The sequence below is a fragment of the Ziziphus jujuba genome, chromosome 4 (assembly GCF_031755915.1).
Source record: "Ziziphus jujuba cultivar Dongzao chromosome 4, ASM3175591v1".
Lineage (NCBI taxonomy): Eukaryota > Viridiplantae > Streptophyta > Magnoliopsida > Rosales > Rhamnaceae > Ziziphus > Ziziphus jujuba.
The window spans coordinates 33271310-33294800 of record NC_083382.1 but is presented as its reverse complement, the minus strand read 5'-3'; the positions used below and the strand labels follow the sequence as shown (position 1 = coordinate 33294800).

Below are 23491 nucleotides of genomic sequence, written 5' to 3'. Positions count from 1 at the left end.
TGTAACAGAAATACTGTGGAGTATGCGTTTTTTCTACAATTTCTGTTCAATTGGGTTAACTTGAACCAATCCATTTTCTAATATATATGAACCGGTGTAACGACGCTAATTTGGATTTAGGAGAATTAGATGTCTATTATATATTTATTCATATTTGTTTACTTCGGAGTCTGAAGAATGTATAAAAAAGTACCCCTTAAAAGCAACAAGAAGACAAAAAAATAAAAAAATAAAAAATAAAAAGAAAAATCTACACTAACCAATAGCGAAGAAGATAGCCACCTTTTTTTAACATCTAAACGGGTCTACTGCCTGTCTATCTTCATGCTAACAGAAAGAAGGATTTTCAATTTCTAAAATTATCTGCTCATCTTAAACCGTGTCCTACAGATTAACACGAATACAAGGAGAGAGAGAGAGAGAGAGAGAGAGATAGAGAGGATGGCGTCGTCTTCTCATCTTTCAGCTATCCCACACCGTCTCTCTACAGCCTCAGCATGTCAATGTAAGCTTTATTCTCTCTCTATCTCTGTCTCTGTCGCTGAAATATCTGTATACTAGTTGAGAATTGCTAATTATCCATCTGTGCTTGCAACTACTCCGTTGGAAAATGGAGTTCGCTTGTTTAGTATTTTGCTTGCCTTATCACTATCTGTTCATAAATTCTTGGTTTTCTTGTTATCCACCCACTGCTAAAATGTTTTGGGTAGTAATTCATTTTTTTCTTCAATACTCTCGGCACTTAGTTTGTATTTTTTAAATTTATGAGAAAAATAATTGAGCTCAGAATGGGATTTGTGTTTTGGCGAATCTTATCTTAAATGGGGTCTTCGGATTTTCCATGTGAAAAATAAGATTTTATTTGGTTTCACCATTTTGTATTTGTTTGGTATGTGGATTGTTCTTCTTCCGAGTTAAATCCGTGTATTTTGGAAATAAATTTTCTCACTCACTCCATTTCCGCTTTCATGGTTCCTATTTACTTTATTAAAAGACTATTTTTTGGATGTTACAAACTTGACAGTCAATTTAAAGACAGCTGGGTTCCAAGTGAGATGCAGTTCTGAAAGTGAGAGCTCCAGTCCTAGAGATACAGACCACTCATCAAAACCTCTCAAGGTAAAAGTTCCATGTATCTCAAAATCTGTAATTTCTTTTTTTTTTTTTTTTTTTTTTTTGGGTACAAAGCTCTGCTTGAAGATTGTTTGAGGTATTGTTTTTGCTGCAGCCTGAGTTTGTTAAAACTCGATGCCAAAGGCTTAATGTCAATAAAAAAGCTTCGTTTTCTTTTCTCTTTTTATTTTATTTATTTATTTTTTATTTTTTCCACAGAAATCTCAGGTATCAATTTCTCGACGATTGTGTCTCACATGTTTGTGTTCGACTGCTGCTTTGATAAGAGATTCTGGCACCTCTAATTCTGTACCCAAAGCATTTGCATTGGATGGAAAAGAGCGACCCGTTTGCCGAAATTGTGGTGGCAGTGGTGCTGTACTTTGTAAGTAGAAGTTTAGCTTTTGGTGCCTGTTGATTTTGTACTTGGTTGCATGAGATGTTTGGTTAATTAAACAAAAGATTAATTTTTAAATTGACAGAATTCTCTTTCAGTTTTTGTCCACCCAAACAAATAGTTATCTTACGTATGAAGTTATGATACTTATTTTTCTTCCATGAAATGTTCATTTGCTTTTCATTTAGGTGATATGTGTGGTGGTACAGGAAAATGGAAAGCTCTCAATAGAAAACGGGCTAAAGATGTTTACGAGTTTACAGAATGTCCAAATTGTTATGGTATGTACTCTGCGTTGGTACTCGTATATATGCTAAACGTATAGCAGCACAAAGATTGGTTTTGATTTGAATGCTTATGATTGTGTAATTTGTCTATTCTATGTTGCAAACTCTTTAAAATTCTTGCTGTATAACTCATGCTAACTTTCCTTGAAAGTGGAACATTAAATTTTAAGTTGCTCATGTTCATGGACAAGAGGATTTTCCCTGCATCATGTTCAGCTACAGATGTTTATCCCTTTGAGGGTTGGATATCAATTTCATAGGCTGGCTTTTGTCAGTCCATCTAAAGTGTAGTACACAGTGTTCACCTTCCGCGAAGAATGACTATAAATGTTTTGAGAAGCAAACTGGTTTCCTTCTCTTAATGATCTCCTTGTCTCAAGTAGCTTTGTGGCTTAGTTAGAGTTAGATTGTGCTTTTAAGCAGTCAGAATTTTTCAAAGCTGTGATTCTGTCGTTGCAGAGGCTTTTTCTAATTTGGATTGCAGATCCTCCATGGACAGCTATATAGTGAGTGAAAAACATTGACAGAGTTTTGTTTTTTGTTTTTTGGATGGAGTTAGAAAAGGTCTTGTGTTATTGTTGTCGATTACTGGTATGGTCAAGTATCAATCTCAAGAACTGTCTTTTAGCTGCAGTCTGTTGTTGGAGTTTGAATCATAAATTGAGGATAAAATATTATGGAATTATGGCTGAGATTTAGCTATGCAAGTTATTTCAATGGAAAATTTGCTGTGCATACAAAGAAATGTATGGTAATTTTAAAACTACTTGCATGGTAAAGGCTACATCATGCTTTATTGCAACTGGCATACGAGTTCTTATGTTTTCTAGCGCTATTTCTTTTGCAATTGTGGCCAGGTCGAGGAAAACTTGTATGCCCTGTTTGTTTAGGGACTGGTCTACCAAACAACAAAGGGCTTCTTAGGAGGCCCGATGCACGGCAGTTGCTTGATAAGATGTACAATGGCCGGCTGTTGCCAAACTCTTAAACCATTTTCAAGATCACCATCTCCCACAGAAGGGCTTTTCCATGTTTGCAAGAGTGGCCGCCGTTTATTTTTTGGTTTTAGCATGTCATACGTTGTTGTATATCATGCGAGAACGGTCGAATTATCAAAAACATGTACACTGTACAGATAGCGATTCTTCCTCTACAGCACATTTAGTTTTGAGGGATATGGATTTTTATTTTTATTATTTATAAAATGTTGCAATTTAGGAAAACTTTGGCTACAGCATTTCTATATAAACTGGATGAAAGGGAGACAAAGTGAGAGAAAATACTATTTGTGATCATTGATGAATGGGATTTACATGTTATATAGCAATTTAAATAATTATTATTAAAAAGTTTATTTTTAAAATTTTAATATAAAAATAATATAATTAAATATTCTAATTAAAATTGACCAAACATTATTGTTATCAATAATAACCAAAAGCAAAATTCAAAATGAAAAGATATTGCTACTTTTCCACCTAAGTTACGTATGTTTTTATGGTTTAATCCAGATAAATAGCCTTTTTTTTTTCATCAGGTTCCCCAGGCAATTTCAAATTTTATAAGTTCTAGTCAAATATATTATGGATGCGATAATGGTTTTGCAGAATAGCAACGTCGAAAAGTTACTCACTCTCTCTCTCTCTTTCTCTTTCTCTTTTTTATTTTATTTATTTATTTATTTTTCTCAGAAATAAACAGATTATTGGATATATCACCTTATAATATTTCTATAACAAAAACTAGTTCACTCTATACTGCTTTATACTGTTGTTAATCATGACTGTTTGGCAACCTTTGAAGCACAGAATGCTCAGGTTTGTGCTCACATTCGAAGTCGATATGAACAAATGCCCGCTCAACTTCTGGTAGTTTCTCAATCTTTATTTGCAGGGTCTCTCCAATAACATGTGCCTATACGCTTCACTTGAGGGTGCCTTATGCCAAGATAAGTCAGTTTTTGTAGGAATTCAGGAGGAGCAGACTGTCCCACGAGTGAAACTGCAAAAGTTTGAATGTTTTGTCAAGAAACAGTGTGTGTTTTGGTTTAATATCAATAAGATTGATGATAATGAAATCTTTAATGCATACATAAAATAGTTTTTGTTTTATTCTTTTCTTTTCCATCTTCAAAAGTGATAATCCATGTTGTTTTTTATACATTTGTCTTCTCATATAGATAAAACAGGATATATATTCATTATTTCCTTTTTTACTTTTCTATTCTCTATTCAAAGGCACATCTCATGTAACAAAAATATACATTTTCATTATCGATGGTTTAGTAGAGATTCACTTTGTTTCCCTTGTGACAACATGGGTTTTGCGTAAAAAGAAGGGTGGCTGTGAGAAAGAGGAGGAAACCTATATTTTCCGAAATCTACATTTTCATCATCCATAGTTTGTAATTGCGAGATTGAAAGGCAGCTAAAACAGAAATGGGAAAAGTACCTGCATTCTCCATGACGGTACCTGACCAATTTGTTATTGTATATAAAGCAAGGACAATAGCACCAACCGGATCAATCCACCAGTAGAATTTATCAGCAAGTACAGCAGCAAGTAATCCCACTACATTAGTTACCACATCAAAGTAGTGATCCTGATAAATGACATTTCAAACATACAAATTGAGAAATGGATGGAAAAATGCATTCAATGAGAAGTTAACCAAAAACAAAAAAAAAAAAAAAAAAAAGGGATTAAAAAGATAAATAAAAAATAAAAGACCTTTGCGTAGGCACGCACAATCGTGTTTCCTGAGCTTCTACAATAAATCCACAGTGCAAGTTTTACCACAGTAGCAGATAACATAATAGTGTACAACCAGACCAACTGATCGGAGGACATCTTTTCTGAAGGTTCATCTTTAATCAATTGTTCTACAGCTTGAATGAAAACCTGAAAACCTGTAAATTGGAGTGTACAAGAACAACTGAACATTTTATATTTATAAAATCGAGCACATAATAATAAGACAATTTATGACAGAGAAGATTGAAAAGATTTTTTGATGAAGAAATTAAGAAGTTCATGATATATGAACAAATAAAGAGTAAAAAGAGAGAACTAAGAATGAATAGAAACTATGAAGCAGTTTATGACAAAGAAGAACATATATATTGTATACCTAGTGTAGCCATGACAGCAGCAAAGATGATTATACCAACAGGCTGAACCCTCAATTTTCCAATTGGGTATTTGTAGATATTTACATTTTTCATGGACAAATGAGTAAACCATAGTATCCCACCAGCCATTAGGTCAAGCAAAGAATCTAATGTCGATGCAGCAATGGCTAGCGATCCACTCTTTATAGTAGCATATATCTGCCAAATTACTTAAGAAATTTGTAATACTTTTTTAACAGCAAGAAGAGCGAATATGAATAACAACTTACATAAGAAAGTAAGTAATTACCTTAAACGCCAAGAGAATTATGTTTGCATAGTTAGAGATCTTCATAGCTCTTTCATGTTGTTTTTGTTCTTCAAGATCTTCCTCATCCACACCCTCCGATTGCACAATCCAGTCGACTTCCTCGAAAGATTTCAGAGTTGCAAGTTGTCTCTCATAGTATTCCTTTTCTCCTACACCATACACCACAAACCCAAAAAAAAAAAAAAAAACACTTTGACGCAACTAATAGAAGATTAAAAGGAAAAATAAAAAATAAAAAAAAAATCAAAGTAGTATAGAAGATTGTGGGTGTAGTGGGATACCTTCAGTTAAGCCAGTGACTCGAGCAAGATCGATATCGTAGGGAGACTCAACATCAAGATGATGACGAACCTTATCAGGAAGCCGAGAAGCGAAATCCCTCCTGAGGGAGTTGACTGAGTACCTGCGGCTGAGCCGCCGACTTCGCCGACCGCTTCCACTCAGCTTCGGAGATCCGCTCGCCAAAAGCGGTGATTTCGGACTGCTATCCGAATGTCCCTCCATTTGGATCCCACCACCAAAACGCACGACGACTCGTCTCTCTCTCTCTCTTGTGTTTTTAAAGTCAATAAAAGTAAGAAACAGAGTATTATATCAATTGATTTACCAGAAAAACAGAGTATATATCAAATTGAAAATTGGAGGAGGACAGCTAGTCCAGTACACCAATTTCAGTAATATTAACTGTAATTTGAATTTCCTATCAAAATTCCAGACAAGGGTTTGGTAATTGTTTTCCCACCGCTTCCGGTGACTACCACTTGCATTATGGTCCTTTCCTATCGACTCCAAAATCTTACACGTGTCACTGTAATAATTATATGAATACTATTTGAACAAGAACGTTGAAGCCTTCAAATATCTTCTCAAATTGAAAATGAAAATAATATAAAATAAAAACAAAAAAAAAAGAAAAAAAAAGAAAAAAGAAAGAAAGATTTAATCTAAAGTCTAAACTCCCTTTGGAATTTACATAATCGAAATTTACGTGTAATTATAATAGGAGCGGAAATCATGACTGTCAGGACAAACTGCATGATTACATGCAGTAGTTAAATAATAATATATTTTATACTATATTGTTGTCAGAGTAAATATTCTCCAGGTACAAATGACAGATGGGATTGGTTAAGTTCAATCATTTAAAAAATGGAGTTGAACATGTAGAGGTCAACAGGTACAGGGGTACTAATGGCTCAGGATGGAGTTAATTCTATGACCAGGATGACAATTGAGGCAGTTGACCAAACACCGAGCCAACCACCTTCCAATGATTCCATATGCAACGCTACAATTCATGCTTGTTTAGTTTTTAAGTTTTTGCTTCCTGATCTTTTTATTTTTATTTTCCAAATGAAATCGTGACTTTAATAAGTCTAATAAAAACATTTTTGTTTTTTATTATTTTATTTTGCTGTTTTATACAAGTCATTTTGAAAAATAATTTTGTTGACGAATTTTGGTCGTTTTGGGTCGCGCTAGAGTCTTGTGCGTAAAAATAAATGAAAATTATTTTATAATAATAGGAATTACCTTTCCATTTTCCTTGATTTTGTATCTCTAAATATATGAATTATAGTCATCAGTATAATTACTATCTTACATAAGAGATTTTAATTGGAATTTTTAATTTTATTATTTTTATTTTAAAAGTTTAAAAAATAAACATTGTAATGGTAATCATTTAAATTATCATTTGGTATATAAATTCTACTATAATTATTTACCGTTGGTGAGAAATTAGATTTTTCAATGACTTATTATCCCAAAAAACAAATAATAATAATAATAATAATAAAAAATCACAACCCGAATTTATTAAGGGCAATCTTCTTGTATTAAATAGTTATGGAGATACTGTAATTGGATATAATATAGACTGCACATGTTTTATTTCCTCTAGCTAAAACAAAACTTATTCAACTTTCTTCTCGTGTCAAACTGTATCTGTTTACCAACAAATCATTTTACATACAGTGTTCAACTATTGCATGTCAACATTATTACCTCTATGATACTATCCAATCTCAAATGTTGAAAATTTTAAAATTAATGATCATGACTGCTCATTATGTGAATAGAACCTCAAATATTTCATGATAACTTGTTCCACATATCTACCAAGGCCACTAACGATGTATTCCAAATGTTTCCTTTGCAAAGCTGAGTAATTAAATTTCAAATTATTAAAAAGTTGCTCACCCTAAAGAGTGCATGATAACTACTTCAGCACTACTGCTATAGAAAAAAACATACCGGCTTTCTACTCATGTAATACAATATAAACAACATATTGAATACTATAGGTGTGTGTATAGAATCTCCTCTTTTACAGAAAAAGATATCAGCTTGTAAATAAGGAAAAAAATAAACCCCTCTATCCTCACTTTAGAATGGTTGAATTTTAATATTACCACACGTGGTAGTTATTGAACATTATCACACACACTCGTCCTTTTTTCCCTGTAAAAGAAGCAACCGAATGAAATGCTGTACATTTACCCAAAAGAATTTACAGAGACAAAAGAAGATACTACCTTAGCAGTCTTATAGAATTGTTGAGAGTTCTAAATAAAGTTCATAGATGAAGATTCAACCAGCACTTAATCATGGAAAATGCAACAAATTTCCAGGAGTGTCAAACAAAATGTAAATACGAAATATGAAATAAACCTCAAAAGATTAACAAATCAAGTATAAAAAAAGTACCCATTATATGACTTAATCAGTTCCTACATAGAAACTATTGAAACTGCACTTCACTGTTACTCTGCATGGCATATAAAGATTCAACACTATGGAAACTACACTTCATGGTTCCTGTTTTTGGTTTTCCAAAAAGACAGAGGAAAAGAAGAGAGTAGATTCTATTCTTTTGGTTATGTGATTATCTTTTAAAGTTTTATAACTATGTTTTTATTTTAAAAATATAGAAATTATCCTATAGGATTGGTTTATAAGATAATTATGGTATATAATAGTTTTGCTCTATATTTATAAGAGACTATTGGTGTTATGATAGACTATTTGTGTTATTCATACGTTTTCATTAAATTTAAAAGGAAAGCAAGCAAAATTTTTTTTTGAGCAACTTTGATACTGAGATTTTTGAGCTTCTACTCGGGTGGCTGCTTATGGGATCTGAAGATTGTTAAATTTTTTAAGGAAAGAGTTGTAGGATTTAATATATGGCCATTTGGAGAAGTTCCAAAATCCCATTTCCCAAACAATTTACAAGAACTTTTTGATTGCTTCCCCTTTAAATTTGGTGAGAACGTTTATGATTTTGCGGAGTAAATTTTGGTATTCTGCAGCCGTGGTGATATGCAACTTATAAATCAGCAATGAAAGAGGCTTCTACTTAAACCAGAAGTTATGTTATGGTACTCAATCATCAAGATCGAGCGCAAGAGAGCTAACCCGCCTTATAACGTGGAGGAGAATGGCATAGCCATATCAAAAGAAAGCAAATTATTTGAATCAATTTTGAATTCAGCACGTCAAGCTTACCACAAAAAGGGAAACAAACAAGAAGGAATTTTTTTTCGCAATGGCATGAGAAAAAGGATCATAATGAAATCAAGCAAGAATGTCAGCATATTTTTGAAAAGGCACGGAAGTATGCAGTGGCATGAAAAAGAGGGAGAAAAAGGATCCAAATGAAATCAAGCGAGAATTTCAGCAGATTTTTGAAAAGGTGCATAAGTATGCAATAGCATGGGAAAAAGGGAGAAAAAGGATCCAAATGAAATTAAGAGAGAATTTCAGCAGATTTTTGAAAAGGCACATGAGTATGCTTTAGATAGATGTGGCAGATATAAGATTTTGTGCAAGCCTTTTAATGTTCTTAGGTGATCTGCTAACCACCATTTATGCCAAATTCACAGGTACACATGTAACAGAGAAGGAAGTCAAACCTAGTTCCTGATTCATGGTTCCTGTTTTTAGTTTTCCAAAAAGACAGAGGAAAAGAAGAGAGTAGATTTTATTCTCTTGGTTACGTAATTATCTTTTAAAGTTTTATAACTATGTTTTTGTTTTAAAAATATGGAAATTTATCCTAATAGAATTGGTTTATAAGATAGTTATGGTATAGTTTTGGTTTATATTTATAAAAGACTATTGGTGTTATGAGAGACAATTTATGTTATTCATACGTTTTCATTAAATTTAAAAGGGAAGCAAGCAAAATTTTTTTTTGAGCCATTTGGGCATTGAGATTTTTGAGTTTCTACTTGAGTGGCTGCTTATGGGATATGGAAATTCTTAAATTTTTAGGGAAAGAGTTGTAGGATGTAATATATGGCCATTTGGAGCAGTTCCAAAACCCTATTTTCCAAACAATTTACAATAATTTTTCGATTGCTTCCCCATTAAATTTAGTGAGAATGTTTATGATTTCGCAAAGGAAGTTTTGGTATTCTATGGCCATGTTGATATGCAACTTATAAATCAGCATTGAAAGAGGCTTCCGTTTAAACCAGAAAATATGTTATGGTACTCAATCATTAAGATCGAGCGCAAGTAGGAGAAAGGCATAGCCATATCAAAAGAAAGCAAATCATTTGAATGAATTTTGAATTCGGCATCAAGCTTACCATGGAAGGCGAAATAAACAAGAATAAAAAAACTTTTGCAATGGCATGAGAAAGAAGGAGAAAAAGGATCAAAACGAAATCAAGCGAGAATTTCAGCAGATTTTTGAAATAGCGCAGAAGTATGCAATGACATGAGAAATAGGGAGAAAAAGGATCCAAACGAAATCAAGTGGAAATTTCAGCAGATTTTTGAAAAGGCTCAGGAGTATGCTTTGGATAGATGTGGCAGATATAAGATTTTAGGCAAGTCTTTTAATATTCCTAGGTGATCTGCTAACCACCATTTATGCCAAATTCATCGGTATACATGTAACAATGAAGGAAGTCGAACCTAGTTCTTGATTCATGGTTCCTGTTTTTGGTTTTCCGAAAAGATAGAGGAAAAGAATAGAGTAGATTTTATTCTTTTGGTTACGTGATTATCTTTTAAAGTTTTATAACTATGTTTTTGTTTTAAAAATATAGAAATTTATCCTAATAGGATTGGTTTATAATATAATTATGGCATATAATAGTTTTGCTCTATATTTATAAGAGACTATTTGTGTTATTCAAATGTTTTCATCAAATTTAATAGGGAAGAAGGTAAAAATTCTTTTTGTGTAATTTGGGTACTGAGATTTCTGTGTTTCTACTCGGGTGGCTACTTATAGGATCTGAAAATTCTTAAATTTTTTAGGGAAAGAGTTGTACGATGTAATATATGGCCATTTGGAGCAATTCCAAAATCACATTTCTCAAACAGCTTACAAGAATTTTTCGATTGCTTTACCTTTAAATTTAGTGAGAATGTTTATGATTTCGCAGAGAAAGTTTTGATATTCTATGACTATGTTAATATGTAACTTATAAATCAGCAATGAAAGAGGCTTCCATTTAAACCATAAGATATGTTATGGTACTCAATCATCAAGATCGAAAGCAAAAGAGCTAATCCGCCTTATAAGGTGGAGTAGAACGGCATAGCCATATCAATAGAAAGCAAATCATTTGAATTAATTTTGAATTCAGCACGTTAGGCTTACCATGGAGGGGGAAACAAACAAGAAGAAAAAAGCTTTTGCAATGGAATGAGAAAGAGGGAGAAAAAGCATCAAAACGAAATCAAGCTAGAATTTCAGCATATATTTGAAAAGGCGTGGAAGTATGCAATGGGATGCGAGAGAGAAAGAAAAAGGATCAGAACAAAATCAAGCGAGATTTTCAGTAGATTTTTGAAAATGCGCAGAAGTATGCAATGGCATGAGAAAGAAGGAGAAAAAGGATCCAAACGAAATCAAGCGAGAATTTTAGCAGATTTTTGAAAGGCATAGGAGTATGCTTTAGATAGATGTGGCAAATATAAGATTTTGGGAAGCCTTCTAATGTTCTTAGGTGATCTGCTAACCATCATTTATGCCAAATTCATAGGTACACATGTAACAACGAACCTAGTTCCTGATTCATGGTTCCTGTTTTTGGTTTTCCAAAAAGACAGAGGAAAAGAAAAGAATAGATTCTATTCTTTTGGTTACGTAATTATTTTTTAAAGTTTTATAACTATGTTTTTGTTTTAAAAATATAGAAATATATCCTAATAGGATTGGTTTATAAGATAATTATGGTATATCATAGTTTTGCTTTGTATTTATAAGAGACTATTGGTGTTATGATAAACTATTTGTGTTATTCATACGTATTCCTTAAATTTAAAAGGGAAGCAAGCAAAAATTTTTGTTAAGCGATTTGGGTACTGAGATTTTTGTGTTTCTACTCGGGTGGCTTCTTATGGGATGTGAAAATTCTTAAATTTTTTTAGGAAAAGAGTTGTAGGATGTAATATATGGCCACTTGGAGCGGTTCCAAAATCTCATTGCCCAAATAGTTTACAAGAATTTTTCAATTGCTTCCCCTTTAAATTTAGTGAGAATGTTTATGGTTTTGCAAAGAAAGTTTTGGTATTCTATGGCCGTGTTGATGTGTAACTTATAAATCAGCAATGAAAGAGGCTTCTGTTTAAACCAAAAGATATGTTATGGTACTCAATCATCAAGATCGAGCATAAAATAGTTAACCTACCTTATATGGTGGAGGAGAACGGCATAGCCATATCAAAAGAGATCCAATCATTTGAATCATTTTTGAATTCGACACGTCAAGCTTACCGTGGAAAGGGAAATAGACAAGAAGAAAAAAGCTTTCACAATGGCATGAGAAAAAGGGAAAAAAAGGATCCAAACAAAATTAAGCGAGAATTTCAGCAGATTTTTGAAAAGGCGCAAGAGTATGTATTGGATAGATGTGCCAGACATAGGATTTTGGGCAAGCCATCTAACGTTATTGGCTTAGGTGATATGCTAGCGACTATTTATGCCAAATTCATAGGTACACATGTAATAGCGAAGGAAGTCGAACCTAGTTCCTGATTTATGGTTCCTGTTTTTAGTTTTCCAAAAAGACAACGAAAAAGAAGAGAGTAGATTCCATTCGTTTGGTTACGTAATTGTCTTTTAATGTTTTATAACTATATTTATGTTTTAAAAATATAGAAATTTATCATAATAGGTTTGGTTTATAAAATAATTATAGTATATGATAGTTTTGCTTTATTTTATATTTATAAGAGACTATTTGTATTAGAAGAGACTATTAGTGTTATTCGTACATTTTCATTTAACTTAAAAGAGGGCAAGCAAAAGATTGTTCTGAGCAATTTGGGTGCTAAGATTATGGAATTTCTACTTTGGGATTGTTTTGATCTTCGGTTTGGGTATTAAAAAACCTAAAAATTTCCATATCCTATAACCACCCAGCCGGAGCTTTTAAAAAAAAAAAAAAAAAGCTTGAACAAAAATATAAAATCTACTCTTTTCTTTTCCTCCATCTTTTGGTAAACAAATACAAAAAATTAAAATACAAAGATCCAGCATGGTTCCTTGCCTTGACTCTAGTGATTCTGATTTCATTCAATTGTTGGTAGTGACATGATGTTTAGATTTTCTCTTGCCTCATCAGTAACTAGGATCGACTTCTTTAGCTATTACATATATACTTATAAATTTGGCATAAATAGCGGTTAGCAGATCACGTAAACCTATGACATCGTCCATGCCCAATCTGATATGCTTGCCTAAAACCCTGTATTTCTCACATCTATCTAGGAATCACTCATTCACCTTCTCAAAGATTTTTTTAAATTCTTGTCTTTTTTTTTTTTTTTCTTCCCCTTCTTTCTCCTTCCATCAGGTGATCTTTTTTCTTCTTCTTCTTTTTTTTTCCCCCTTTTGAGGTAAGCTTTACTTGCCAACTTCAAAATGTCAATAAGTATGACATTTATCACATTCTAAGTATATAGACTAGGAGTGTAACATGGGAATTAAGAAAGGACAAGTAAAGGACTTTTCTAAATCCGAATCTTGGGTGAGCTTGAGTTTAGAGGAAGGGATACTGTTTTTGAATGGATGAAAGGAACACACTCCTAAAAACAATACATATCAAAATCAACCACTGATTGTAATATATGTATGTTTTGCCAAATGATCAAACTTTAAATTGAAATGAGAATTTTCTTCTCTTTTCGTTTTCCAAGAGAGAAGCCCAGAAAATTTTTTGTTTTTCATTTCAATTTTGGAAACTGTTTTATTCGTGGGGATTTCTAAATTGCAGAATATTTAATACAAATTTAAGGTAACGCGCCCTAGGTTTTGTGTATTCAATTGTTTATCATCAAGTGAGATATGATCTATCTAATGCACATGCCACAACATGGGTTTCTAATATTAGCACTGGTCTGATTAAACTTTTAGCATAGGGTTTCAAATATATGAAATGCTATGGGTGGGAAAATTAATAAGGAAGAAGGGTTTTGTGATTTAGTAAGATAACGCTATTTGTCGGAAGGAAGCTTGTTAGGAATTAATGAATTATTCTTTTCTAAATGGGTTTTATTAGTTTTTTAGATTAGACCACGAGTGACGATACAATACATGCCAATTTGACCTTCCTTGTACTTCTACTATATCTTTATGTGGATTACAGCCACTAGAACCTAATCTACAGTCTCAAATCTTTCATTGAATCAGTTCGATGAAATTGATTACTTAATTGTATCATCTATTCATTTTTTTTTAATGTCTTATTGAGATTTTAAGATAAACAAATTTTTCTGATAAGCACAAGCAAAACAAAATGTGAAAGTCTGATTTAGTTATATATGGTTGGGAAAGATCATGCATACTTATATAGTATTTTTTTTATCATATACAATAATTTTTTTTTTTTCTAGTCTCTCAAACACTATGATCTTCTAAATATATGTATAAATATCATATCAACTAAGCCAAATTTACTTGATATACTTGTATAGTAGACTTGGACTTAGAAATCCAGATTTTTTATTCAAAAATTCCATGTTCCAAAATTTAAATATACCCCACTTTTCTAATGGAAAAGAAAAATGCCCCATCAACAATGATAAGAGCAAGAGCTCACAAGTCAGGCAGAGTTAAATATCTAATTAAACATGAATTAAGTATGAATCCTTAATAATTTCAGGATTATGTAACATTTGATTTTCAATTTAACATCATGACTCAATTGTTATACACTCACATTTATATTTGAAAAGGTGTAGATCTATGTTAAAAAAAGTGAAAAATACTAGTTGAAGAGGCCTAGATATATTTCGATAGCCATTATATATTTTTATTTGATCTTTTGCATTTGATTTAACTAGAGTGCCGCTATCTACACGACCAGAATTGTTTCTCATTGCATTTTAAATAAAATGACTAAAAGCCCATTTTTTGGATTGTCCTTCTTATATAGTAGGAATTTCTCCTCCTGCTGCCCTTTTTTTTTTTTTTTTTTTTTTCATTTTAAAAAATTTAAGTTATTTTAATAAAGCTTAATATTTGATTCCTTAATCCGGGAGCAAACTACCTAAAAATGCGCTGATCTCCAGCTCTGGCAACACACACAACAAACCACTAGCTGCGAGAGGGGATCAGCAATGACTAGAGGACTAGCTTCCATTAAAATGTATATATACATACCTTTTTAGTTTTATTTGTTAACTCGATGCAAAAATTGAATATTATACGAAATTGTTTCCTGAGAATCTTTCCGTTCTTCATTAATTCATTTCTTAGAGCAATCAGGTGATATCGAGGTGACTAACAAAAGGGAGAGATCAAAACCATAAGAAAATGTTGACAAAAAATTTATGAACAAGATGATTTATACGAGTTCTTTTGTTTGGTGGTATTGGTAATGCCCATCAAAGGCGCTCCTCCCAAGAAGAAATGGCAGAGTGGCTTTGCTGGAGCGGGGAAGATATTTTATAAAAGTGAGGAAGAATGTTTCAGTTTGTATGGGAGTTTTGTAAAACAAAGCAAAAGTTTATAACTTAAAGCGATAGACTATGACAGGGAAGATGACCTCAGTTCACCTCCGGCTCTATTCATACGGTATTCATATTTGTTTTTTAATTGAATAACAAATTTTCTTTTTTTAATTTTAGCTGCAAAAATAATTAAAAAAAAGTATACATAATTAAATCGCTAATCTCAAGCATGATTTAACAAACATAATGTATAGGTTACTATTTGTCATCAATAATAATAATAATCAGTAGAAATTTATTAATATAATAATTATTAATTGATAATATTTAATTAATTATTAATTTTTTTACTAATCATTTTTTTTTTTTTCAAGGGATGGTAGTGGGATTCTCTATGGTCAGATTTAATAGATTATGACTTTATCCATTTTTGTTTTTGATTTACATTACTTCTCTTCCTTTTATTCTATGTTTTTCCGTCCATTTAACTTACATGTGGGTTACAATAATAAACAATACTTACAAAAAAAAAAAAAAAAAAACCTCTGTGGCATTTGAAGCTAAAAAACAAAAACCAAAAAAAGAAAAGAAAAAAAAGTGCAATCGCATTAGAAATGGTATATTGTTGGATAAAAATAAAAATGAATATTTAAAGAGGGGGTTCAGATTCTTTTGTGATGCCCCGTTTCCTTTTCTTCCCACTCTGGTGCAGTAAACTATTTGAAGCTTGGTCTGCCTTGGATACAATCTTTGAGACTGTAAAACCTGCGACTTCAAAAATCCGTGATCTATCAGGAATCAATGAATTACGAAGAACAACATCGATTCCTTCGTAGGTCCAAACGCCTAAAACTGCCTCTCCTTTAAGTCCAACAGCAAACCAACCAAGGCCAGAAGCAGCAATGTCCACACAGCTTGAATCCCAGCTATTCCCACACACATTGAACTCCTTCCTCACCCATTGTCCAAGCTCTTTTACTCTTTGCTCCCCAATTGGTGGCTGAAACAAACAAAACAATCAAAACCACCATCAAATTTTTTATTGTCGATATAGAACACCAATTTCTCTTCATCTAGCCATATACAATATATGCCTAAAATTCCATGATTGCTCCAATTTTGTGACAGTTACTAAAATTTCCAACATTAAGAAACTAGAAAAAGGTCAAATTGACAGCATCCGTGCAAGTGCAATATATGTATCCTTGTGGATTTAATATACCCTCAATCATGAAATTTTTACAAGATCCGAGAGTAGATCATTAGATCAAATTTCCAAAAGGAAAGCGACAGAATTATCATGCATTAGAACCGGTGTAAATCATACCTGTAATTGTCGACCAAAATGTTCCTCCACCATTGTGCTTGCATTTTCTGTTTTCCCCATGTGCAATGGAAGATAAACAGATGCCCACACCGTAATATAAATAGATTCTCCAGATGATTCTTCTACATCCAGCCTCATAAGACCAGCAATATGAACAGAATGGCCAGCCTATCAAAAACAAATATTAAGCAAAACTCAACATATTACTTCAACTCTATTGTTGCCACAACAAAGACGACCCAACAAGATAAAAAGTTTCATAATTGGATGATATTATCAAAAGCAGCACCATATACTCAAAAAAGATAAAGCTCTTGTTTCAATAATGAGATTTCAAGAATCATATAACAGTCCTTTAACGCACTAAGCTTATTCAAATTATGGTTACCTTGATCCTATAAGTCCTCGGTTTCAATTCCTTGCTGATGTGAACAAGTTTCTGCTCTTCTCTTGTCAGCCTTGTTGTGATCTGATGCGGATTCAAAAGCCCCGGTGTATCGAACAACTTCGCCTGTGCCGGAAGAACACCTTCCACTCTTAAAATCCCCAATGTTGTTCCGGGAACAGGAGCTTCAGTCAGATTCGAAATCTTGCCTCCAACATGCCTCCCTATTGCATTGATCAATGTGCTTTTACCAGCATTTTGTGCTCCAATAGCCCAAACATTCCCTCTTGGCCCTGCCAAATTCCGAATATCCTCAACCAGGTTCTTCAATCCCCAGTCCTTCACTGCACTCACCAAATGCAAACTAGTTATCTTATTAGCTCCACCTTCCCTTGCTCTTTGCCTGACCCAATGCTCCAACTTGGTCGGTGACAATGAGCTCGGCAAAAGATCAATCTTTGTCACCACAAGCACCACTCTCGGAACATTCCCAGACTTCCCCTGCTTCCAAGCAGTCGAATTCTCATTAATCGTCGCCGAAACCAACTTGGCGACCTTTTGCGGGAACGAACCGTCGAAATCCGCTGCATCCACAACCATAAGCACCACGGACCGAGTTCCAGTAGTGGAAACCAGCTTCCTCCCTATCGTATGATCGAAATCAAAATCCGGAAGCAGATTCTCCACCGTCGGATCCTTCACCTTCCCGTAATGCCTCAGAGAGTGGCAACGAGCGCAAACCACCGGCCTCTCGGGCCCGACTTGAGGCGAATCGGCATCAACACCAGAGCTTTCAGGCTCAACCACAACACCCCTTTTCAGCGAATCGGAGAATTCGAGCTCTTGAGATACGGGTTCCAGATGGGCAAGCAATTTGTAAGTTTTGGGATCTTTGTGCGAGGGTTTGGTGAAGAATCCAGGTTGTTTAGGTTCAGAGCTCTGCATGTAAACCCCACAACCAGGGCAGACTGCGAGGGTCTGGGCAACGGCTTCGTCATAATTTCCATCTCGGGCAAGGATCAAAGACTGTTTTGGTGGAGGTTTTGCTGGTTTTGAAGAGAAATAATGGCAGAAAGTGGTTGGAAATTGAGAAGATTTGGCTGGGTTTCCATGGTGAAGTTCTACAAGTGAAGACAAATTTAAAGGAGAAGAAGAATAAGCAGTTGCTGACGATTTGGCGAAGAAGCAGATAGAGAGGAAAGGCTTGAGCTTCGAGAGAGACTTGTTTCGAGCAACAAGCATTTCTATCAGCTTAACTATGGTTGGCCTTCTTCGCCTTCTCCTGGGTAACAGAGGTTTAACGTTTTAGGGTTTAGGAGGTCTAATTTTGGAAGTGGGAGTTGATCCTTAAACGACATCGGTTTATGAATTAAGTATATTTTCTATTTTGCCTTGCTTCTTCTTCGTGGTTTTTTCTTTTTCTTCTTTTTGAACTTCCTCCCCTTTTTGTTTTAATCTTTAATAGCTCAATCAAAATAAATATTAATAATGATGATACCAACAACATATTTATTTGGCTTTGAAGTACCACAAACTCTCCGCAGATACTTACTCCGAATGGGATTCAAATGTGAATTATTTGCCTGTTGACTGTGAATTATTGGATTCATTAGAAAACCATGATAAATTAATGAAGTCCATCCAAAGAAAGTTGCTTTCTTAGATATATCTATCCATGATCTTCAAGCATGCAACATACATCTAACCATTTACAGAAAAATTCCTAAATTTCCCACAACGCTTTCATTTTTTTATATATATTTTTTATTTTTCAAAACTAGAACATCTTTGAAGAACAGAACCTCTCTAGCTTAGATGATCTACTGTTCCTTCCATATTCGACCTGCCACTTTCAGCTTCAGCTCCTGCCTGTTACCACCTGAGAAGAAAAGTGCCAAGTTCCTCTGAATGATTAGTCCATCTTGACTGTCTCGAACTTTTCTATGGCTATCGCGGATACTCCTTGGAGTTCCTTGCCACATTAGTCTTCTGCCATTGCCACCAACTTCAAGACTATAACTGAATTGCTTTGCTTCTTGATCGTCTCCCATGAACCGAAGGAAGGCCATGTAAACAGGTGCCTTTCCAATCTGGAATGCCTCGAAATGCAAGCAGAACTGCCTGCCAAAACAGTTGAAAACCTGCTAACAGATGCTGCATTAGAGACTGAAGCCTGAAGGAAAGCATATCAAGAAAGGACTAATTAGGGAGGAAGAGAGTTACCGTTAGTGTCCATGTAGCATTTTCGAATTCCTCGGGATTGGATTTAACATATCTGTGGTTGAAAGTAGAGCCATCATGCATGTCAACCTTGTGATCATTCTGCAGATGCATCACAAGGAATGAGATGTCACCAGTAACTGGACATTCAGCTCCAGCGTAAGGACAGTTGTACGGACGACATTTACAGCTTTTCTCATGCTTGAGCTTGCTGTAGTATGGAAATATTTCATTACAACCCAAAATTTGGTATCTACAAGGGAGTTCCAGTGATTCTGCTATTTTCTCCAGTGCCAAACACCTTATGTTCCCGAGTTCGAGGCGACAAGTGGGGCAGGAATTGTATACTCTACCCTTGCAGCTTGAACATAGAGTATGTCCATTTGCACACTATGACATGAAGTTAAAAATAAGCTCAAACTATGAGAAAATTAAATTTCAGAACATATTGCCATAGACTCTGAGCATGCAAGACAATATGAAGTTCTTGTCATTGATAGAAATTCTTTCCTGCAGAAATCTTTTAGCCTATTCTGTTTGAGAGTTATGAAAATATGCGAGGAAGTACCTGATAAATTGGAGGGTACATCAAATTCATGCAAACAGGACACTCAAGCAGCTCGTGGACATCATTGGTTGATGCCATTCCAAGGTTTCCATTCAAACTAGAGGCAGCTTTTTTGAAAGGAGAACTTCTTGCTTCAGCATTTGAAGTTGCTACATCAGAATCTCCACATGAAATGTGAGCCTCAATCACTTCTCTGCAAAAGCTACCTCGTGGAGACATTTTTCTTCCCTCAAATTGATAATTTGGTGCTCCGAATTGGGATCAAAATCATTATCTATTCCTGGTTATATTTCTTCAAAACAATTGAGGGCTTCCTCTGTTAAACAGAATCAACACTAGAGAATCAATCTTCTGCAGAAGTTATGGTTTCAAAAATCTCTTGTCATGTTTTTATTTTACTTTATTCGTCTCTATTTATTTACTTTCCATTTTAAAAAAGGAATGGGTATATATGCTGTTATTAGGCCATGATACTTTGTATGTGAGTGCCTAAACAGACTGAGTATAAAAATAATGATAATGCAGCAAAATGGATATAAAGATCACAATTCTTCTCCAAAAAGAGAAAGAAGAGAGACTTGCATAGAAAATAAATTAATGCTTTAGGGGGACATGGATGAGGCATAAACAGTCAGCATTCTGATATTTGATGTATAAATTCCAAAAACAAGACTACATGTACAAAATCACTACATCTGGAAAGAATTTTAGTTGAATTTCCTGATTACAGGACACGGAGAAATATTAATAGTAAGTAGTGAGACAAAAGGTGCTCCTTTTGTTTATAAGAGTAGTTTTAGAAACTATACCAGAACCGCCTTGGTTTCAAATTGAAGAGGATAAAGAATGGTTTTCCCAATATTATGCCTAGGATTCATTAAACAGAAGACTAAGAAGAACAATAATAATAATGATGATGTTGATGTTGGAATCAAAGAACTTATAAAACCGAAGGAGAAGAAATAAAGCAGAAGCAAATCTAGTATATGAACATCAGACGCTTTTTATTTTTCTTGGCAACATCGCCTTTCCAAAGACCATTCAATCAAATTGTTGGGAAATGGAAGTTAAACTAAATAAAAGCTGAAACGAATTACTGATGGCGTACGGGCAACAAAAAAAATAAAAACCTATATAACATGGGAAAGAAAAAAATGGAAAAGCAACAGAACAGAAAAAAAAAAAAAAGAAAAAAAAAAAAAAGAGAAGATCAAAGAAATCACCAAGAACGACCATATCCAGATGACAATCAGCGTCATAACCAATAATACAGACAAAACGAAGGAACAAATATAGGGAGGGGAAAAAAAAAAAAAAAAAAAAAAACTCACCGAGGATACCCAGAGGATCCTTTTGAATCCAAAAGCTCCATCATCCACAAACATAGAGAAACAAATAGAACAGAGCTAGGTAAACCAATTGAGCAGAACTACGAAACCCAGATGAGATTTTGATCCCAAATACCAGAATATTCAACTTTAATCTACCTTCCAATAATTGAACCATACATTTTTGGACTCAAAAAAAGTAAAAAATAAAAAATAAAAAATAAAAAAATAAAAAACCAAAAAACAAAATCAAGTAGGTAGTGAGGTGGGGAAGCGTCCGAGAAAACGGCTCCTCTCCGGATCATGCGTTGTCTGAAAATGATTTGGGAAATGGAAAAACAAAAGCCAAAGGGTCAAAGATTGAGGATGGCCTGCATGAACATTGGTCAGTACCTGATTTGTACACATGGAGATAGATATTAGCGTGTGCTTGACACCTGACGATGTATGCTTAGCCGAAAGAAAGGAAGAAAGACCTCCACAAATTCATTGCAACAATATTATTTTATTATTATTATTTGTTAACGTTTCCCAATTTTTCCCATCAAATATTTAATAATAATTAAATTCAATGACAGATTCATAAATTACTAGGTGTCTCTCTGTGTATGTGTGTTGTCGTCTTTAATAGTGGCTCAGTGTTAGCTTTTTTTTCTGTTCCTGTTTGGAAGCTGGCCTTTCCCACACGCAACGTTTTTCATTTTTTTATTTTTGAAATACTATTTCAAATCTTCCAATCAGACAGAGAAAATTAAAAATGGGTGATCAGGTAGGCTCGACTTCAGAGAGACTTCTTTTAAGTCACCAATCACTTTATTCGTTGTTTCTGATCTCGTGTCTCAACGAATCCGTGTCATTATGATTCTTGAAATGTCGCCTGGCAAAACACTGCCCCTATCAGATGTTGCCACGTAGGATATTTTATTTATTTCTCAGTTTTTGGGTTTTGGGCTTCGGTTTGTTTGGGTTTCAGACTTATGAGGCAAGCCCAAAAACATTAGTTTTATGTTCGTTGCATTTTTCCATTAAAAAACAAATTGAAAAACTATTTTTTATTTTTATAATAATTGAAAACTAAAGTAAAGTCAATATTATTAACCATCATGAAAGAATATTAATTCATGCACATACTTCTTCCTATATAACAGAAAATCAGCGAGATAAATCTATTGACATCATTGAATAAAATATATATCTATATATGTATGGCTATGATCTTTTAATGGATCAATGCTAATTTTTATATAATGATTAACTTTCACAATTCATTTTCAAAATGTACATATATATACACACTTTTAACCCTGACAAATCTTAACATTTTAGTGTCAGTTGTTTTGATTGTATATATTACTTCCACTCATCATTCTCCTTTTGGCATTCACAAAATTGTATTTTCTGATGAAGTCCACGAGACTCTCGTTAGTTAGATCGAGATGATCATAAAATGTTGCTTCCTTTTTTTTTAATTTTTTAATTTTTTTCCCTGAATACTTTTCTTTTTCTCTACCCCATTTTATTATTTCACAAAAGCATATAAATATGTATAACGCTTATAGGGAAGTTGGTTACATATAAGCAAGAATTTTGTGAGGATGAATTCATAAGCATAAAATTACTTGAATCTTCTTTTAGGGTCTCACATTGTTTTCCTCGTGACATATAGTTTGCTTTTATTAATATCTTTATTCAAAACTGGTTTGCAATTGGGTCTACTTGCAGCGAGATGAGCTGGTCAAATAGAGAGTTATTAGGACCAAATTAGTTAAATCCTGAAGCATAATGACCATTTCTGACTTGAGAAGGTCTCAGAGCCACTTGCTGTGTCTGAGGGAAGAAGACTTCAAGCTGAGTCAAAAGCTAGATTAAGTGAGAAGACTAATTGGGACAGTGTCTATATAAACAGGGGTTCCAAAAGCATATTTTTCATATTTAGTCACAGATTATTATCTATATATAACACTCTTCCAACACAGAGTGTGCGTGTCTCTCTGCAATTAATATTGATTGATTGGAAAGCTAGCTAGTTTTGGAGGGAGATGGAGATGATGATCACCCCCTTATTAGTAGATATAATGAATATGAAGGTGACCATGTTTGTGATTATTCAAGCTCTGGTTTATGTCATCCTTTCCACTTCTTCCAATATCTTCTCCGACAACAACAAAAGCAAGAAGAAGACGATGAAGAAGAAGTCCGCCAGCTTCAAACCTGCAGGTTCTGCTTCTGCTGCTGTTAACCGTGTTCTGCCTACTGCTCATGAGCCATCATCACCATTCATCAAGAACGTCCTCAAAGAGTAGTGTTGTTGTTCCGGGCTTATCAGCTTAATTAATTAATTATTATAGTGGGATTAGGATTCGTAATGTTATAACCTTTTTCTTTTTCTTTGTTACTGGAAAATTATAGGAAGAGATTAATTGTCATTTATTTATTTGTTTATTGGTTGATGGTTTTCTGTGTGCTTCCTTTACTCGAATATTTGTGGCTTCTATTATTCCAAC

General features: G+C 33.8%; 4 protein-coding genes across 5 annotated transcripts; 1 reads left to right on the top strand and 3 right to left on the bottom strand.

Moving 5' to 3' along the window:
- The first annotated feature begins 313 nt into the window (after positions 1-313).
- On the top strand, positions 314-3100 carry LOC107415109 (protein PHOTOSYSTEM I ASSEMBLY 2, chloroplastic). The gene is made up of 5 exons (XM_016023394.4): positions 314-505; positions 1025-1119; positions 1333-1498; positions 1699-1791; positions 2655-3100. Exons 1-5 carry the CDS (start codon positions 442-444, stop codon positions 2783-2785), a joined length of 549 nt encoding a protein of 182 aa, XP_015878880.2. The 5' UTR covers positions 314-441; the 3' UTR covers positions 2786-3100.
- Positions 3101-3487: 387 nt separating this feature from the next.
- Positions 3488-6004, bottom strand: LOC107415095 (metal tolerance protein 4). The gene is given in 7 exon segments (XM_048471292.2): positions 3488-3712; positions 3714-3798; positions 4249-4399; positions 4528-4706; positions 4928-5126; positions 5218-5387; positions 5520-6004. Coding segments are annotated over 7 exon segments (1149 nt in total). The 5' UTR covers positions 5743-6004; the 3' UTR covers positions 3488-3570.
- A 9739-nt stretch (positions 6005-15743) lies between these two features.
- On the bottom strand, positions 15744-18359 carry LOC107415105 (GTP-binding protein BRASSINAZOLE INSENSITIVE PALE GREEN 2, chloroplastic). Its single transcript, XM_016023389.4, has 3 exons — positions 16875-18359; positions 16487-16654; positions 15744-16159 (listed from the first exon to the last, which is right to left on the bottom strand). Exons 1-3 carry the CDS (start codon positions 18111-18113, stop codon positions 15809-15811), a joined length of 1758 nt encoding a protein of 585 aa, XP_015878875.3. The 5' UTR covers positions 18114-18359; the 3' UTR covers positions 15744-15808.
- Positions 18360-18511: 152 nt separating this feature from the next.
- LOC107415107 (E3 ubiquitin-protein ligase SINAT2-like) lies at positions 18512-21561 on the bottom strand. 2 transcript variants are annotated; one of them, XM_025072336.3, is made up of 4 exons: positions 21381-21561; positions 19660-19975; positions 19095-19481; positions 18512-19012 (listed from the first exon to the last, which is right to left on the bottom strand). In XM_025072336.3, exons 2-4 carry the CDS (start codon positions 19876-19878, stop codon positions 18692-18694), a joined length of 927 nt encoding a protein of 308 aa, XP_024928104.2. In that variant the 5' UTR covers positions 19879-19975; positions 21381-21561; the 3' UTR covers positions 18512-18691. The 2 variants fall into 2 exon arrangements, with proteins under 2 accessions (XP_024928104.2, XP_015878878.2); XM_016023392.4 differs by lacking the exon at positions 21381-21561 and adding an exon at positions 20991-21363.
- Positions 21562-23491: the final 1930 nt, after the last annotated feature.